The sequence below is a fragment of the Mizuhopecten yessoensis genome, unplaced genomic scaffold, assembly GCF_002113885.1.
Source record: "Mizuhopecten yessoensis strain PY_sf001 unplaced genomic scaffold, ASM211388v2 scaffold10235, whole genome shotgun sequence".
NCBI lineage: Eukaryota > Metazoa > Mollusca > Bivalvia > Pectinida > Pectinidae > Mizuhopecten > Mizuhopecten yessoensis.
The window spans coordinates 18625-34558 of record NW_018408445.1 but is presented as its reverse complement, the minus strand read 5'-3'; the positions used below and the strand labels follow the sequence as shown (position 1 = coordinate 34558).

General features: G+C 34.6%; 1 protein-coding gene across 1 annotated transcript in view; it reads left to right on the top strand.

Annotated features, from left to right (window-relative positions):
* Positions 1 to 15934, top strand: part of LOC110459844 — a gene marked incomplete at its 3' end in the record, with an annotated part of 36729 nt that overhangs the window by 14859 nt on the left and 5936 nt on the right. The window contains exons 2-6 of the mRNA XM_021512302.1: positions 2438 to 2770; positions 4174 to 4230; positions 6677 to 6728; positions 6842 to 7137; positions 8271 to 8412. Of these exons, the coding sequence (XP_021367977.1) occupies positions 2467 to 2770; positions 4174 to 4230; positions 6677 to 6728; positions 6842 to 7137; positions 8271 to 8412 (851 nt within the window). The remainder of the gene's footprint in view (positions 1 to 2437; positions 2771 to 4173; positions 4231 to 6676; positions 6729 to 6841; positions 7138 to 8270; positions 8413 to 15934) is intronic.

Here is a 15934-nt window from a genome sequence, read left to right as displayed (position 1 = left end):
ACAGTTCTGTTATCAGTAGTATTTGACAGCAATATTGTGAATGTCTGACTGTGATATTTCCCCTGTAACCTATACCGTCAAACACCGTGTATTAATCAATCAATGGTATATGGAAACTTCGTTTTAGTTGTATTATTATTTATTGAAATTTCAATTCTTCGTGTATTCAAGGAATTGTTTAATCATAGTCGTATATACTTCATACGTTTGGTTTGGTTTAGTATAGTTAACCTCCTATCAGCAGCTATGGTCATTAAAGGACAGCCTCCTCTGTGTGCAAGATGCATGCGTGTAGTGTATGCGTGTTTGTTTTGGGAGGCTACGATATGTTCGTGTTTGTCTCCTTGTGGTAGCGCGGAACTGATGCCGACTTTATAATGCTACCACACTGAAACATACTGCCGAAGCCTACCAACAGGACAATCCACCCGGTCACATTATACTGACAACTGGCGAGCCAGTCGTCCCACACCTACATTGCTGAGCATTAAGCAGGAATAGAAACTACCATTTGTACAGACTCTGTCTTGGCCAGGGGACATAACCCAAAGCCTTCCTCACAGGGGCGAACGCTCAACTAAAGACCAAAAGTGAGGCATTGGCAAGGGAGACATTGGGAAGAAGAAAGTTGTTACGAAAGAAGAGAAAAGATAAGATCCCAAATGTAGTCCCCTCTTACAATCATGCAATGGGGGCAGCAGGAACAATTTTTACCTATTACCTGCAGGGACCATACTTCATACATATTTTAACTTGATACTATTATGGTTAATGATTTACTTTGCCTCTTATACTTGATGGATATAATAAGTTGTGCTTCCTGCCTTACAATCACATATGACATGCTTTTGTTTATTACAAACATGGATCGTCACAGTTGCAGCAAACAGGGACATACACATAAGTAGCGTTGTAAGGGGCTATACTAACAATAACGCAGCATATGCAGACTACTAGGATTTGCAGTAATAAGGTTGACTGCAGTGTGTATAAATGTAAATTTAAAAACAACAACACATTAAGTAGCAAGAGGTGTAGTAGCAAAACATAAACCCCTTATTATTTTAGTAAAATGTAAAAGATAACAATAGTATACACAGGAGTGTATTAATGAGAGGTTAGTATATGACTTTTTTGATATCACACTCTTTATCAGCTTGATATTAGTTCAAGAGCTGATAAAGGGTGTGATATCAAAATAGTAATATCATAACCTTTTTATCACACATTTTGAAACAACATATTGTTGTTGTTGTTGTTGTTGCTATCGTCTGCGCCGTAAACCGAAGCATCTAAACGTCAAACTAAAATCTGGAGTGAAGAACCCGGATGAAGTGATATCAGCCCGGGCTGATAACTGGTTATCGACCCGGGCTGATAAATGTTTTCCGCCCTTGTTGGTGTAAAAACTTTTTATAAGCCCGGGCACTGATATACCAACACAAACAACACTTGCCATATATGGGCAAAATGTATATTGTCAAAAACAAAAATGTGATAAACAAAGCCATAACACACAATATATATCCTGTACCCATGTAACCAATGCTAAACTAGAATTAACAAAAAAAAAAAAAATTATGACTAGGGTATGGTAAACAATAAAACACTAACTATGTTTACATATATTTGTTATAAACAATGAAACAACACATGTACAATGAGAGTGAAAATGAAAAATGCATTGACATATCTGAGTTAGACATACACACATACCATGTAAACATGTAAGTTTAAACTTACTTCGTGTGCTGTCGAATCAATGAACATACACTTACGTGGCTATTGTAATGTCAGGACAGCGTTAGACTATTTGGAATCAAGTACCCATGTTTTACATTTAAACTTAATCCAAAACTATCACGGAAGTTTCTGTTTGCATCTGCATGTAATAAATAATTAACATAGGACGCCAGCAGTAATTAACCGGTAATCACAGATGCATTTAAGAATGTCCAGTTGCTTACACTATACTGACAATCAAGTCAAATGATAATAAGCCTTGATGTTGCATTTTTTTCAAAAAGGTAAATATAGAAATATCATATCGTTTCACTCACTTTCACTTTGTAGTGAGAATGAAATAAAATAAAGTAGTTTGGAGTCCCGAAGGATAATTTTCTGGAAAACAAAACAGTAACAGGAGAACGCTGGGACAGTTATGAATACTTTCTTCATCATGTAATTCAATTGTTAAATTTTAGTCCCCCACTTAACCCCCTCATATCTTGGAATGGTCCCAAGCTGACCTTAATTTCATGTCATATCATGATGGCATAACCCCAAGGTATGTATATACAAAAAATAAAACTTATCAGTGATAGCCACCAGAAGGTCAAAATTGGCACCCCTCCTTTTGCTATGAAAGGGTCTTCAATGGTTCTGGTCACGTTTTCTCAAATTATGATTCTGCTCTTTCTTCTTATTCTGATTCCAGATTGCAGATAGGACATAATTGTTTTAGCAATGACATCGTCTCCACAAAAAGGTATATACGTCCGCCTCAAGACCAAAATGAACACTGCATATTACACCGACACCAAATATCTCGAGAGCTTCAGAACCATGGCTTCAGCCCATCTATCTGGTCCAGGGGAATATAAAAGTCTTCCGTTTCTGGATATATGTGAGAATTTGGAAGGAAACGGACATATTGGCTGGAATAAGCTCGGGAATCTAAAAGAACTTGTACAAAGTACGACTGGAGGACAAGAGCAACTTCTTTGTATGATTAACGATGCTGAAAAAGAAATACAGGAGAGTTTGTCAGGTAATTATGTTTTATATTTCATTCCCATTATAACGAGTTTAGAAATGGTAACACAATACTAACATGTACAGGGAAATATACCAATAGGTTGTAGGATGAGTTTTAAATTGAAAATTGAGAAGCGATCAATGACATTCCATAGTAGTTCCAAAACAGACCTGTCATATGCTGGTTTTCATTTCTGTATGTGTGTTTGTATACGCCCGTCAAACAATTAGGAATCTGCCAGTAAGTAATGAACAATAGAAATATCATTGGTTTTGATAGTGTAAGATGAATCGGTTATTGGCAAAACGGAGTAATTTCAATTTTCATTTTCTTGGTTTGAAAACTATATAAAGGAAGACAGTCTATGAAAATCAATAGTTTAAAGGATACATGATCCTTTAGCATAAGTTGGTCATTGTACAATATGTATTCACAAAGTTTTATTTGTAACATAATTACAGTGGTGTTTTTTTCTTTGACCACATTCCAGACATAGTTCTTAACTTCAATCAGTACACATATAGTACAATAATGCTTCAAAAAAGATTTTAAGTTTGTCAGAGGTTTTTGTTTCGCCTCACAGTTTTGTTTAAACGTGTAATGCTAATTGTGGTGAACATTATAATTTTTGGAGATTTCTTTTGAAAATGGAAGTTTGTTTAATGATTTAAAACAAAAAAAAAGTATTTTAAATCCAGAAATGTACTTTTTCCTTATTTGCTTCTCACAAATATATGTTGTAATAACAGATAATGATTCAGTGTTTCAGGGTTTATCCTGAAAGAAACACATTACTCACCATGAGCACTTTATAAAATCGAGAGGGCAACCGCAGGTGTAGGTGACCACTCGTTTTAATCACGTGCGAGCGTTCTGTAATTTGTTTTTCTCAACAAACCCTGAAGACCACTTTATGATCAACATTTTTTTCCTTTATATACTACTGCTACATGTATGTATATTTCACCAATGATAATGTTAAACTGCCGTTCCGGTTCAATACCTCGCCTGGCGCTAGCAGATACAAAATCCGTTCTAAAGTCCTTCTCATGGTCTCCTATGTATTACCATGCTGAAACAAACTTGTATTTGATTTACCATTATAGGTACAAGATGTAGGTGGTTTCAGTTAGTATACTGATGATCATATACAATCTAATTAACACCTAAATGAGATTGTTTTCAATCTTATTTTTATCATAATCCGTCATTTTTAAGCGTTATGCATAATGTCATTCATAAAAACAATTAAACGGACAAGTCTTGCTGCTTCAGGAAACAGTATAACTCTTGGTCTGACCACCTGAGAGGTATAGCTTTGTTTGCTAACTGTTAAGACATGAAACAAGTTTATACATAACACCGTGTCCAATTTTTAAAAGAAATGTTAAAAAAAACCACATTATTTTCCAAAGCAGGTTTAGCTAGTCCTTTGCCACCGGAGAGGGATGCACCGAAACGGAGGATGAAAGGTATGTGTACCAAATATACACTTATGTATCCGGCCCATAGTGGTGCTGGATCCGTAAGTTTGGCATCTGTCAGCGTTTTCTTTTAACTAAATTGTTTTCTGATAAACTATAATTCATGTCTCATAAGCAAAATAATTTAGATATTCAAAACTAAACCAGCTGTATGATGATGGTGTTTTTACTGTGGTTTTATTCTTGCCTAAATATCGTTCTCACAGGTTTGTATTAACTCTCTCTCTCTCTTAGCTTTTGTAAAAAAAAAATCGTTATCCCCGAGACAAATGTTTCCACTTGATATACCTGGGTCACTCAGTCTCACCTTTCGTCCGTCGTCGTGCTTCGTGCGTCGATCGTAAAAGAATATACTATCGATTTCTTCTCAGAAACAGCAAGATACACTTGTTAGAGGTCAAGGCGTGCAAAAGCCTTGTAAAGGCTTCTCTGACAACAACTGGTGAATTTGCAACAGTATTTTATAAAAAGAGCATCTGCTGATGAACTGATGATCTAGGGCCATAAAAGGGCCGCAAACAGATATCCAAGTTTGTCATTGTCTGTAATGTCACTTGTGATATAAGGGAGACATCTCTTATGGGTTAGGAAAATAATTAGCAATTTTAACATTTTAAAAAATCAACGGTATCAAATATTTTGGTTTATAATACATATATTATAAAACGATTTTGTAACGAATTGTCACATGGGTGTTTGGTAATACGTCTGAAGATGGTTGACATCCCCACCCCATAATAATGTATATACCTATTGGCATGATTGAAAACAACCATGCTACCAGGAATTTACCTGGTGCAAGGCATTTTCTTTCCATTCTTCTTCTTCTTCAATGTACACCCTTTATGTCCTGTTTCCATGTCAACTATTATTCTTTGCATCAAAATCTCTGCAACTGATGTATTAATATAATCGGAAGTTCTTTTATTTTACTAAGGCTTTTGAAGATGTTTACATCAAATTGCTAGAGTGTTGTAACACTGAACTGTCCTTAACTCAGTTGACCATTAGGGCTCTTTTGACCTCTTGTTTTCTAACAATTATTCTACAACAATATGGAACAAGTTTTTAAGCTTTTAAGAATTACAAAGTACATGCAGACAAATCCACGTGGTCAGGCAGGTGACTATCATGATATGTTTGACTAATTCTCAATTTTACTAGAAAGTTCTTAAAGTGGAAAACACATGCTTTTTCCTCGATGTTCACTTGTGTCTTTTAATCAATGAAATAAGAAAAATATAATCAATCGTTATGGCTTCCATTTTCAAAAACGTATTTAATTCAGGTCTATTTCAGATTTCACAGTTCCAATGAAAAACAATAGTTAACGGGTCATGAAGGATATGTATTCCTTCAGCATAAGCTTGACATTGTACAATATATATTTACAAAGTTTCAAGAACATAAGTACAATATATTTTCTCCTTTAACCACATTCCAAAAATAGTTATCAACTTCAATGAGTACAAATATAATGTTTCTCCTTACATTTTCATATTTTCATACATTTAGATACAGTAATGCATCAAAAAGATTTTAAATAGGTTAGTCTTTTGTTCCGCCTTACAATTTTGTTTAAACGTGTAATGCTAATATTGGTGTAGGTGACAAGTCCTGATTCATTTTTAGAGCTTTTGTTTTAATGGAAGTTAATTTAATGGTTTGAAAAATATCTTAAATTCAGAAATGTACTTTTTTTGTTATTTGCTTCTAAGGATATTTTTTTTTTATCTTTCATGATATATGAAATTATTGTATTTGATATAATAACAGAAAATCATTCAGTGTTTCAGGGTTTATCCTGAAAGAAACAAATTACTCACTACTAGCACGTTGGTAAAATCGAGAGGGCAACCACATGTGTAGGTGACCACTCGTTTTAATCTTTTGCGAGCTTTTTGCTATTTGTTTTTCTCAACAAACCCGTACGAAGACTGTATGCTCAACATTTGTTTCCTCTATTACCTACTGCTATGTATATTAAATCAACAATAATCATAAAATGTCGTTCCGGTTCATTACATCGCCTGGCGCGAGCACATACATTTCTAAATGGGCAAATCCGTTCTTAAGTCCTCCCCATGGTCTCTAATGCGTTATCATGTTGAAACAAACTAGTATTTGATTTACCATTATAGGTAGGTGGTTTCAAGTATTATACTGATGATCATATACAATCTAACTAACACCTAAGTGAGATAGTTTTCAAACTTATATCTATCATAATCCGTCGGTTTTAAGCATTAAAATAATGTCGTTCATAAACACAGTTAAACGGACGAGTCCTTCTGTGGTTGGTCTTATCACATCAGAGAAAAAGCGTTGTTAGCTGATTGTAAATACACGAAGCAAGTATATACTGTTTATACATAACACTGTGTTCAATTTTTAAAAGAAATGTTTAAAAAGAAAACATTATTTTCCAAAACAGGTTTAGCGAGCCGTTTGCCATCGGAAAGGGATGCAAAGAAGTCGAGGCTGAAAGACATGTATACCAAATATTAACTTATGCAACTTATGAAACATTTTAAATTCAGGTCCACTTTAGATTATAACGGACATTGGTAATTTACACAGATTTACTCTTTACTTTAACAGATGAGGAAATGGTAGTGCAAATGGATAAAGATGTATTTAGAGTGAAAGAAAAGGATGCAGCTTTCTTGGAATGTAGTGTAGATCCTGAACCGATAAGAGTCGTATGGAAAAAGGGGGAAAAAAACCGAGTAGACGAGAGAATCATAATAAACAATAAGAAATACTTTGGTGCAGGTCCATCTTCACCAGCGCTTGTGATAAAGGAAGCTGAAAAAGCAGACCAGGGCTTCTACCAATGTATTGCCAAAGCTATTGAAATAGAAGTCAAAGGCAAAGCTGTTCCATTAGAAGTGGGTAAGTTTATATACTAAAGATATACACATTTTTGTTATAACTTTATGAAATATGTAAAATACTCGCAACAGATGGCTAAACGGTGAAGATGATGGGACCGGAGCAGTGGCCTATTACAATAAACCTCAAAGAATTAAGACAATGTCTTGCATTTTGTGGATCCTACCATATATTTGTTCAAAAGTTCTCTCTTGGATTGCAAATTGTCTACATGTTCAAACTAAGAAATACACAACGTTAGAATGGACTAGAGGCTGCCCGGGTGAAATAACTCAATACGTATAGTTCACTATACTAGCGTCAACATAACTATAAAAATAACGGGAAAATATCATTACATTTCATGTATGATTACATTAAAAGTTAACATAATGATATATTTATATGTTGTTTTTTGTTGTATTATTGTGCCTTTTGGGGTCTTTTGGGGTCTTTTTGGTGTTTTTGTGTCTCTTTGGTCTTTTCTGGTGATTTGGTGAACTCCAGTACACAAACATGTAAACTCTAGTGCACACGCTTGTTAACTGAAGTCCACATGCTTGTGCACTAGGAAGCACTGTGGTTAAGTACAATGCACAATCAGTTCGTTAATATTGCTGCAGGTTTGGTTTAACACACTGTCAGAGTTATTCCTTGTTGTTGTATTTGCTGAATCATGAAAGAACCCATTTATTTTTAGGGATTATTGAAATCAATTACTCGGTCTTTTAAACTAAGGTAAACACTGTTGTGCACTGGAATTCACATCGTAGTGCACTTGAGATAACAATGAAGTAAACTGGAGTGCGTTACAATGTTTGTCTTGTGTACTACCATGTTTACGCCGTATGCACTTTAAAATGCACTAGACACCAAGTTAAGTTTGCTCCCAAATGTATATCTGTATATATTTGTATTGAGTAGCGCAAGTGACGTCTACTTATAGTAAATACAATAGCGGTCTTCAGTAGTGACTGATACAAACCCTGCAGACGCCGCATGCTTTCTTTTGATGCAAATAAACTTAAGGTAAGTACTGAACTCTACTGTACCCAAATGATGTTTTCATGAAAGAAAGTAAGGATATCTTGTTGTATATATTCTCGCTTCTTGCAAACCCTGAAAAATAAATAGGTTCATTATCCTTATCGTAGATTCGGATGAGGAGAGAGGGAGCAATAAACACGGAACACATCGATCCCAATCTGCATCATCTTCAGGAACAGAAGGGTCGCACATTGATAGAAACAGCAAATCGAGCTCTCGTTCACAGGACAACCACATGGAATTTCGCAGGTACGAACAGATATGTTATGATTATTTATGTGACGGGCATGCTGTACTTCGATTTCCACATTTTAGAAAAACAACATATTTAACAAACTTCGACGGTTGCAACATAACCGAAATCAAAAAACATTAAAGTACCAAAAATAATCATGAGTATCATACTATTTGATTCGTTTGTCAAGATAAATATGTATGTATTGTATTAATATGAATAAGGTGTGTGGGTGCGCGTTCAAAACCTTATATATAATATGTGTGTGCGCGTCCAGAGCTTATATATCTGTATGTTATATACGGTAATATGTAGCGACCGTATCGCATTAGTGGCGTGCTACCTTCGGAAAGGGAGTCAGGAACAACCTCCCGTTACAGAACATTCGAGTGTGGCACATTGCACCTCTGTAATTTTAATTCAGCTTTTTTAGTTTCGTATTTTTTGTTCCGAATGGAAAAAACAAGAGTTGCCGAAGGTGTTATGGTACTTTACATGAAGGATGATTACTTGCTCCGATTTCCTGCTGCAGTTCATTTATTACGCTTTTATTGAAGAAAATGCGGAGTCAAACAGGTAAAAGTGGTTATAATTTTATATGTTGAAGTGAAAGCATTTGGTAATTGAGGGTATTCTCTTATTTTATTGCATTTATTTGAAAACGAAAGCAGAACATTTTACTTGTTTATTATCAAAGATAAGTATTACCACTTGTATGTATTATTACAGACAGATATTTCACTTGTATTTATTATCACAGACAGGTAAAACTCTTTTATTTAGTATCACAGACAGGTATTACACTTGTATTAAGTATCACAGACAGATATTTCACTGGTATTTATTATCACAGACAGGTATTACATTTGTTTTTACTATCACGGACTGTTAGACAGATATTACACTGGTATTTAGTATCACACACAGGTATTACACATGCATTTACTATCACGAGACAGTATTTTACATGTATTCAGTATCACAGACAGATATTACACTGGTATTTATTATCACAGACAGGTATACCACTTCATTGTGTGGCATCGTTAGGTAAGATAAATAACTGTTATATATTGATTGCAACTTTAGAACAATACAAAATATCAACACATATATTTCAAGCTGAAACTTTTGAAAAAAAAATAATTCTAAAAGCTATAAGAAGGTATGCATTAATTCTGCACCAATTTTCTTATTTTTTTCGGGGGTTTCAATGTTCTTACTTACTCATACATGTATGCCAACAGGAAAGTTCATGGCAAAATGAACCACAGACTCTTAAAAAGATATATATGTAGTAGGACAAGGAATAGTGATAAAGTTAGTGCTGTCACTGGTGCTCAGACCCGCGACCTTTGGCTCTCCAGCCCAATGCTCTTCCGCTGAAAGGACATTCTCTACAGCTGACACATGTAAGGCAACCTAATCAATGCCAAAGGTTTACAGATATAAGACTCTACGTATTGAGTCCAAGGTCAGAATAATGTAAATATATTACTCTGTATTACTCTTGAAGTGTATATAATGTGTATACCAATCCTAATTATATACGCTGTTTAGTGTATATACATACAGTATATACCTCTCATAATAAACTCTGCAGACAACTACTCTATACATACTTGAATATGTGTTCTATATATATATATAATATACTCTGTATATCAAATTTTTACATAAATAACAATAGGCCTGAATAGTTCATCTGAATTTTTGAATTTCAATTTAAAACCTGTGAAATATCATACTCTTGAAATCAAGCGCATGGGTTCTTCAAAAAGAGTCGTTTAAAGTTTTTCATCCAAGGGAGCTTAAAAAGCCAAATATCATAACTCTGGGCATGTCATATCTTCAGAATAAGACTGAAACATTTTATATATTCGACCTCTGTTACTTTGAAAGTAGGTCAAGGTCTTTTTTATTCGCATATTTACTCTTTAGTAAGGCTCCAACCCAGGAAGTTAAAAGCCAAATATCATGGTTTTAGGACTTTCATTTCTTCAGAAGTTATTTGAATTTGTTTACTTATTTAACCTGTCACATTGAAAGCAAGTCAAGCTCACTCTTGTATTTCAACCAAATGTACTTTGAAGTATGCATCCTTAGATCTGGAAGTTTAAGATGATATACAAGAGGCCGAGAGGGCCTGTATCACTCATCTTTGTATGTAGCGAAATATCCTCATTAAAAGAAATATTGAAGTTAAGACACTAGGCATAAACTCACATTGTACCTTCAGACTAGGTAAATTTTATAATGAAAGGTGTAGCCCAAACTTGCTGCTGAGAAGCAGAGCAAAAAATCATAGCTTTAATAGAATTATTGATGAAAGGATTTTGCAACAATAGCATTTAAAAAATGAAAGGTAGTGATACATACCTTCTGAATGACTTGTTTTACATTGACAGTATATATTTTATATCCTATATCTCTTGACCAAGGAAGTAATACTGCTATGACTAACATATTAAGTTGCATGAGGTGTGTAAAGAAATAAGAGAGCAGGTCTAATAGTGTGTCAGCATGAACTGTACATGTGTTAACATTTCTGTGATTGTATAAACATAAGTAATACCTACTAATGTCCATGTGTAATACCTATCTGTGATACTGATCAAATGTCCATGTGTAATACGTACCTGTCTGTGATAGTATGTACATGTGTAATACCTGTCTGTGGTAGTATGTACACGTGTACATGCCTATCTGTGATAGTGTGTACATGTGTAATACCTGTCTGTGATAGTATGTACACGTGAAATACGTATCTGTGATACTAATTTTCATGTGTAATACATGTCTGTGATAGTGTGTACATGTGTTATACCTGTCTGTGATAGTGTGTACATGTGTTATACCTGTCTGTGATAGTGAGTAAATGTGCAATATCTATCTGTGATACTAATTTTTATGTGTAATACATGACTGTGATAGTTTGTTCATGTGTAATACATGTCTGTGAAAGTATGTACATGCGTAATACCTGTCTGTGATAGTGTGTACATGTGTAATATCTGCCTGTGATAGTGTGTAAATGTGTAATACCTGTCTGTGATAGTGTGTACATGTGTAATACCTGTCTGTGATAGTGTGTACATGTGTAATACCTACCTGTGATAGTGTGTAAATGTGTAATACATATCTGTGATAGTGTGTAAATGTGTAATACATGTCTGTGATAGTGGCACATGTGTAATACATGTCTGTGATAGTTCGTAAATGTGTAATACATGTCTGTGAAAGTATTTACACACGTAATACCTGTCTGTGATAGTGTGTACATATGAAATACCTAACTGTGCTATCATGTACATGTGTAATATATATATATGTGATACTAATGTCCATGTATACTACCTGTCTGTGATAGTGTGTACCTGTGTTATACCTATCTGTGATAGTGTGTACATGTGTAATAACTATCTGTGATAGTATGTACATGTGTAATACATATATGTGATACTAATTTTTATGTGTAATACATGCCTGTGATAGTGTGTAAATGTGTAATACCTGTCTGTGAAAGTGTGTACATGTGTAATACCTATATGTGATAGTATGTGCATGTGTAATGCCCGTCTGTGATAGTATGTACATATGTTATACCTGTCTGTGAGATTGTGTAAATGTGTAGTACATGTCTGTGAAGGTATGTACATGCGTAATACCTGTCTGTGATAGTTAGTAAATGTGTATTATCTGTCTGTGATAGTGTGTACATGTGTAATACCTGTCTGTGAAAGTGTGTACAGGTGTAATACCTATATGTGATAGTATGTGCATGTGTAATGCCCGTCTGTGATAGTATGTGCATGTGTAATGCCCGTCTGTGATAGTATGTGCATGTGTAATGCCTGTCTGTGATAATGTGTACATATGAAATACCTAACTGTGATATTATGCATATGTGTACTGCCTGTCTGTGATAGTATGTACATGTGTAATACCTGTCTGTGAAAGTGTGTACATGTGTAATACCTGTCTGTGGTAGTGTGTACATGTTTAATACCTGTCTGTGATAGTGTGTACCTGTGTTATACCTATCTGTGATAGTATGTACATTGTAATACCTATCTGTGATTATATTTTTTATGTGTAATACATGCCTGTGATAGTGTGTAAATGTGTAATTCCTGTCTGTGAAAGTGTGTACATGTGTAATACCTACCAGTGATAGTTTGTAAATGTGTAATACCTGCCTGTGATAGGGTGTAAATGTGTAATACCTGCCTGTGTTAGTGTGTAAATGTTTAATACCTGTCTGTGATAGTTTGTACATGTGTAATACCTACCAGTGATAGTTTGTAAATGTGTAATACCTGCCTGTGATAGGGTGTAAATGTGTAATACCTGCCTGTTATAGTGTGTAAATGTGTAATTCCTGTCTGTGAAAGTGTGTACAGGTGTAATACCTATATGTGATAGTATGTACATGTGTGATACCTATCTGTGATACTAATTTTTATGTGTAATACGTGTCTGTGATAGTGTGTACCTGTGGTATACCTAACTGTGATAGTGTGTACATGTGTAATAACTATCTGTGATAGTATGTGCATTTGTAATGCCTGTCTGTGATAGTATTTACATATATTATACCTATATGTGATAGTATGTGCATGTGTAATGCCTGTCTGTGATAGTGTGTACATATGAAATACCTAACTGTGATATTATGCATATGTGTACTACCTGTCTGTGATAGTATGTACATGTGTAATATATATCTGTGATATTAATGTGCATGTATAATACCTGTCTGTGATAATATGTACATGTGTAACACCTGTTTGTGATAGTGTGTACCTGTGGTATACCTAACTGTGATAGTGTGTACATGTGTAATACCTATCTGTGATAGTATGTACATTGTAATACCTATCTGTGATACTAATTTTATGTGTAATACATATCTGTGATAGTGTGTAAATGTGTAATACATGTATGTGAAAGTATGTACATGCGTAATACCTGTCTGTGATAGTGTATACATGTGTAATACCTGCCTATGATGGTGTGTAAATGTGTAATACCTGTCTGTGATAGTGTGTAAATGTGTAATACCTATCTGTGATACTAATTTAACATGTGTAATACATGTCTGTGATACTAATTTTAAATGTGTAATACATGTGTGTAATAGTGGGTACATATGTAATACCTTTCTGTGATAGTGTGTAAATGTGTAATACCTATCTGTGATAGTATGTACATGTGTCATACCTGTCTGTGATAGTTTGAGCATGCGTTTTATCTGTGTGTAATACTAATTGTCATGTATAATAACTGTCTGTGAAAGTATACACAGTCAGTGTATATGTACATGTATTATGATAGCTGTGATAATTTAGAATGTGAAATTCCTAACAGTGATAGTATATACATGTGTGATATATGTGTGTGATAGTATAGATATGTGTAATTACTGTCTGTGGTAGTGTGTACATGTGTGATACTGATAGTAAAGATATGTGTTAAATTTGTCTGTGCTAGTACGTATGTATGTAATACCAGTGTGAGATACATGTAGTATGTTTGTGTGAAAGTATATTCATGTATTATACCTGTATGTGATAGTTTATATACATGTGTATTATAACTGGGTGGGATAGTATGTGTGTAATACCTGTGTGTAATAGTATCTATGTGTGATAGTATATATGTGTATAATAACTGTGTGTGATAGTATGTATGTGTTTAATAACTGGGTGATAGTATGTATGTATTTATTTATTGTCTGCGTGCTATTTTGTTTACGTCGTCTGCTGTCAACATCCGGCAATACCAAAAGATGATGATGCTTAAAGATTTAATCGCTGGTTTCAGGCAAAATTGCTACTGACGCTCGATATCGTTTCGACGCCATACCGTCGCGTGTCCAGGTCGTGAAACCCAGAGACGTAATATATATGTCTCTGTGAAACCCAAACAAGATCTGTAACAGTGTCGGAAAATCTTTCGTTCCCCCCATGTCCAGTTATCAATATTTGGAGGGCCTGTCTATGGCAGAACTCTCACTATAAACGTCAACCATAGAACCTCACGAAGAAACGTCCCAGGCCTATGGTTTTGGACATTGACAGCGATTAGTTCGTCTTCATCACATGGCGGGAGGCAGACTTCGTACGATATGCTTACGCGCATATAGTCCGTGGTTAATTAATATTAGTTAATGCAATATCTCATACTCTCAATATTTGAAGTCGTTCATCTATTTTATTTTTTCACGAAGTTGTTGCCAAAACATTAATTTCAAAAATTATTAAATTTGTAAAAAAAAGTCATTTTTGAATATTAATGAGTGACTTTTTACATATGGGTCATATCACTACGCCAGTCTTGTCAACACAATGTGTGTATGTTATTCAAATCAGGGAATACTCCAGCTGTTTCCGACTGAGATTGTGGTAGAAACAGATCACACGACTCGTGGTTGTTGAGTATGGTATTTAGTTCACTCTCGTTAGTTAATTTTCAAAAGTTACAGAAAGACACTCGTTAAAGCTCGTGGCTTTTCGTAACTTTTGAAAATTAACTAACTCGAGTGAAATAAATACCATATTAAACAACCACGAGTTGTGTAACCTCTATATAATACCTGTATGTGAGTGTATATATGTGTGTAATAGTAAATACAAGCGTTATACCTGCCTGTTATAGCATACACATATGAAATACCTGACTTTGACAGTATAATACACATGTGTAATATGTGAAATGTATGTTTACTCATTGTTGATTTGGATTGTTATATGCTATATGACCATCAAACTTTGATGCAGATGCATCTCAATTGATGTTATATCAGTGTTGTAGAGTCGATATTATTGTGTTAATACAACTTTCAAGTTATATGTACAACTTGACATACATTCACCATCAGTTTCATTTGGATTGAAATTTACCAATAGCTAGCACAGGTAATAGTTGTATGTTTTTGATTCCTTGATTCCTTGAAATCTAATCAAGTGTTGTCCTATCTAAGCTTTAACAGTGGCATTTCAAAACTTTAATTTGATACAGATTTTTAGCCATTATATNCACCCTTTTCGTTGAATAGAATATTTGAATATTTTTAAAAAGGGAAAATTTAGTGTGTTTTTGATTTCGTTTCTATGGTGGCATATTTCTGCCATCCACTTGCGACTTACGAGTTACGTATGTCGACATAATTATTGAAAGATGTCGACATAATCTGAGAAGATGTCGACATAATCTGAGAAGATGTCGACATAACTGTTAAATTATGTCGACATATGATCACATTTGCCGAGATAATTTTACCGAGATAATTATCTCGTAAGTGGGTAACTCGGCTTTTTATCGTGTTAATGCTCGGGTGTGACATCGACTTGCCACTTACGACTTGCCACTTACGACTTATTTATGTCGACATCCTAGTAGATTATTGCCGACTTACCAAAACGAGGCTTGTGCACGAGGACCGCGAAGGTGGGCTGATGGTGACTGAACAGTGGTGACTATACTGGTGAGTAACTTGGTAAAATCAATGTAAATATGGGAAATCAAAGATAT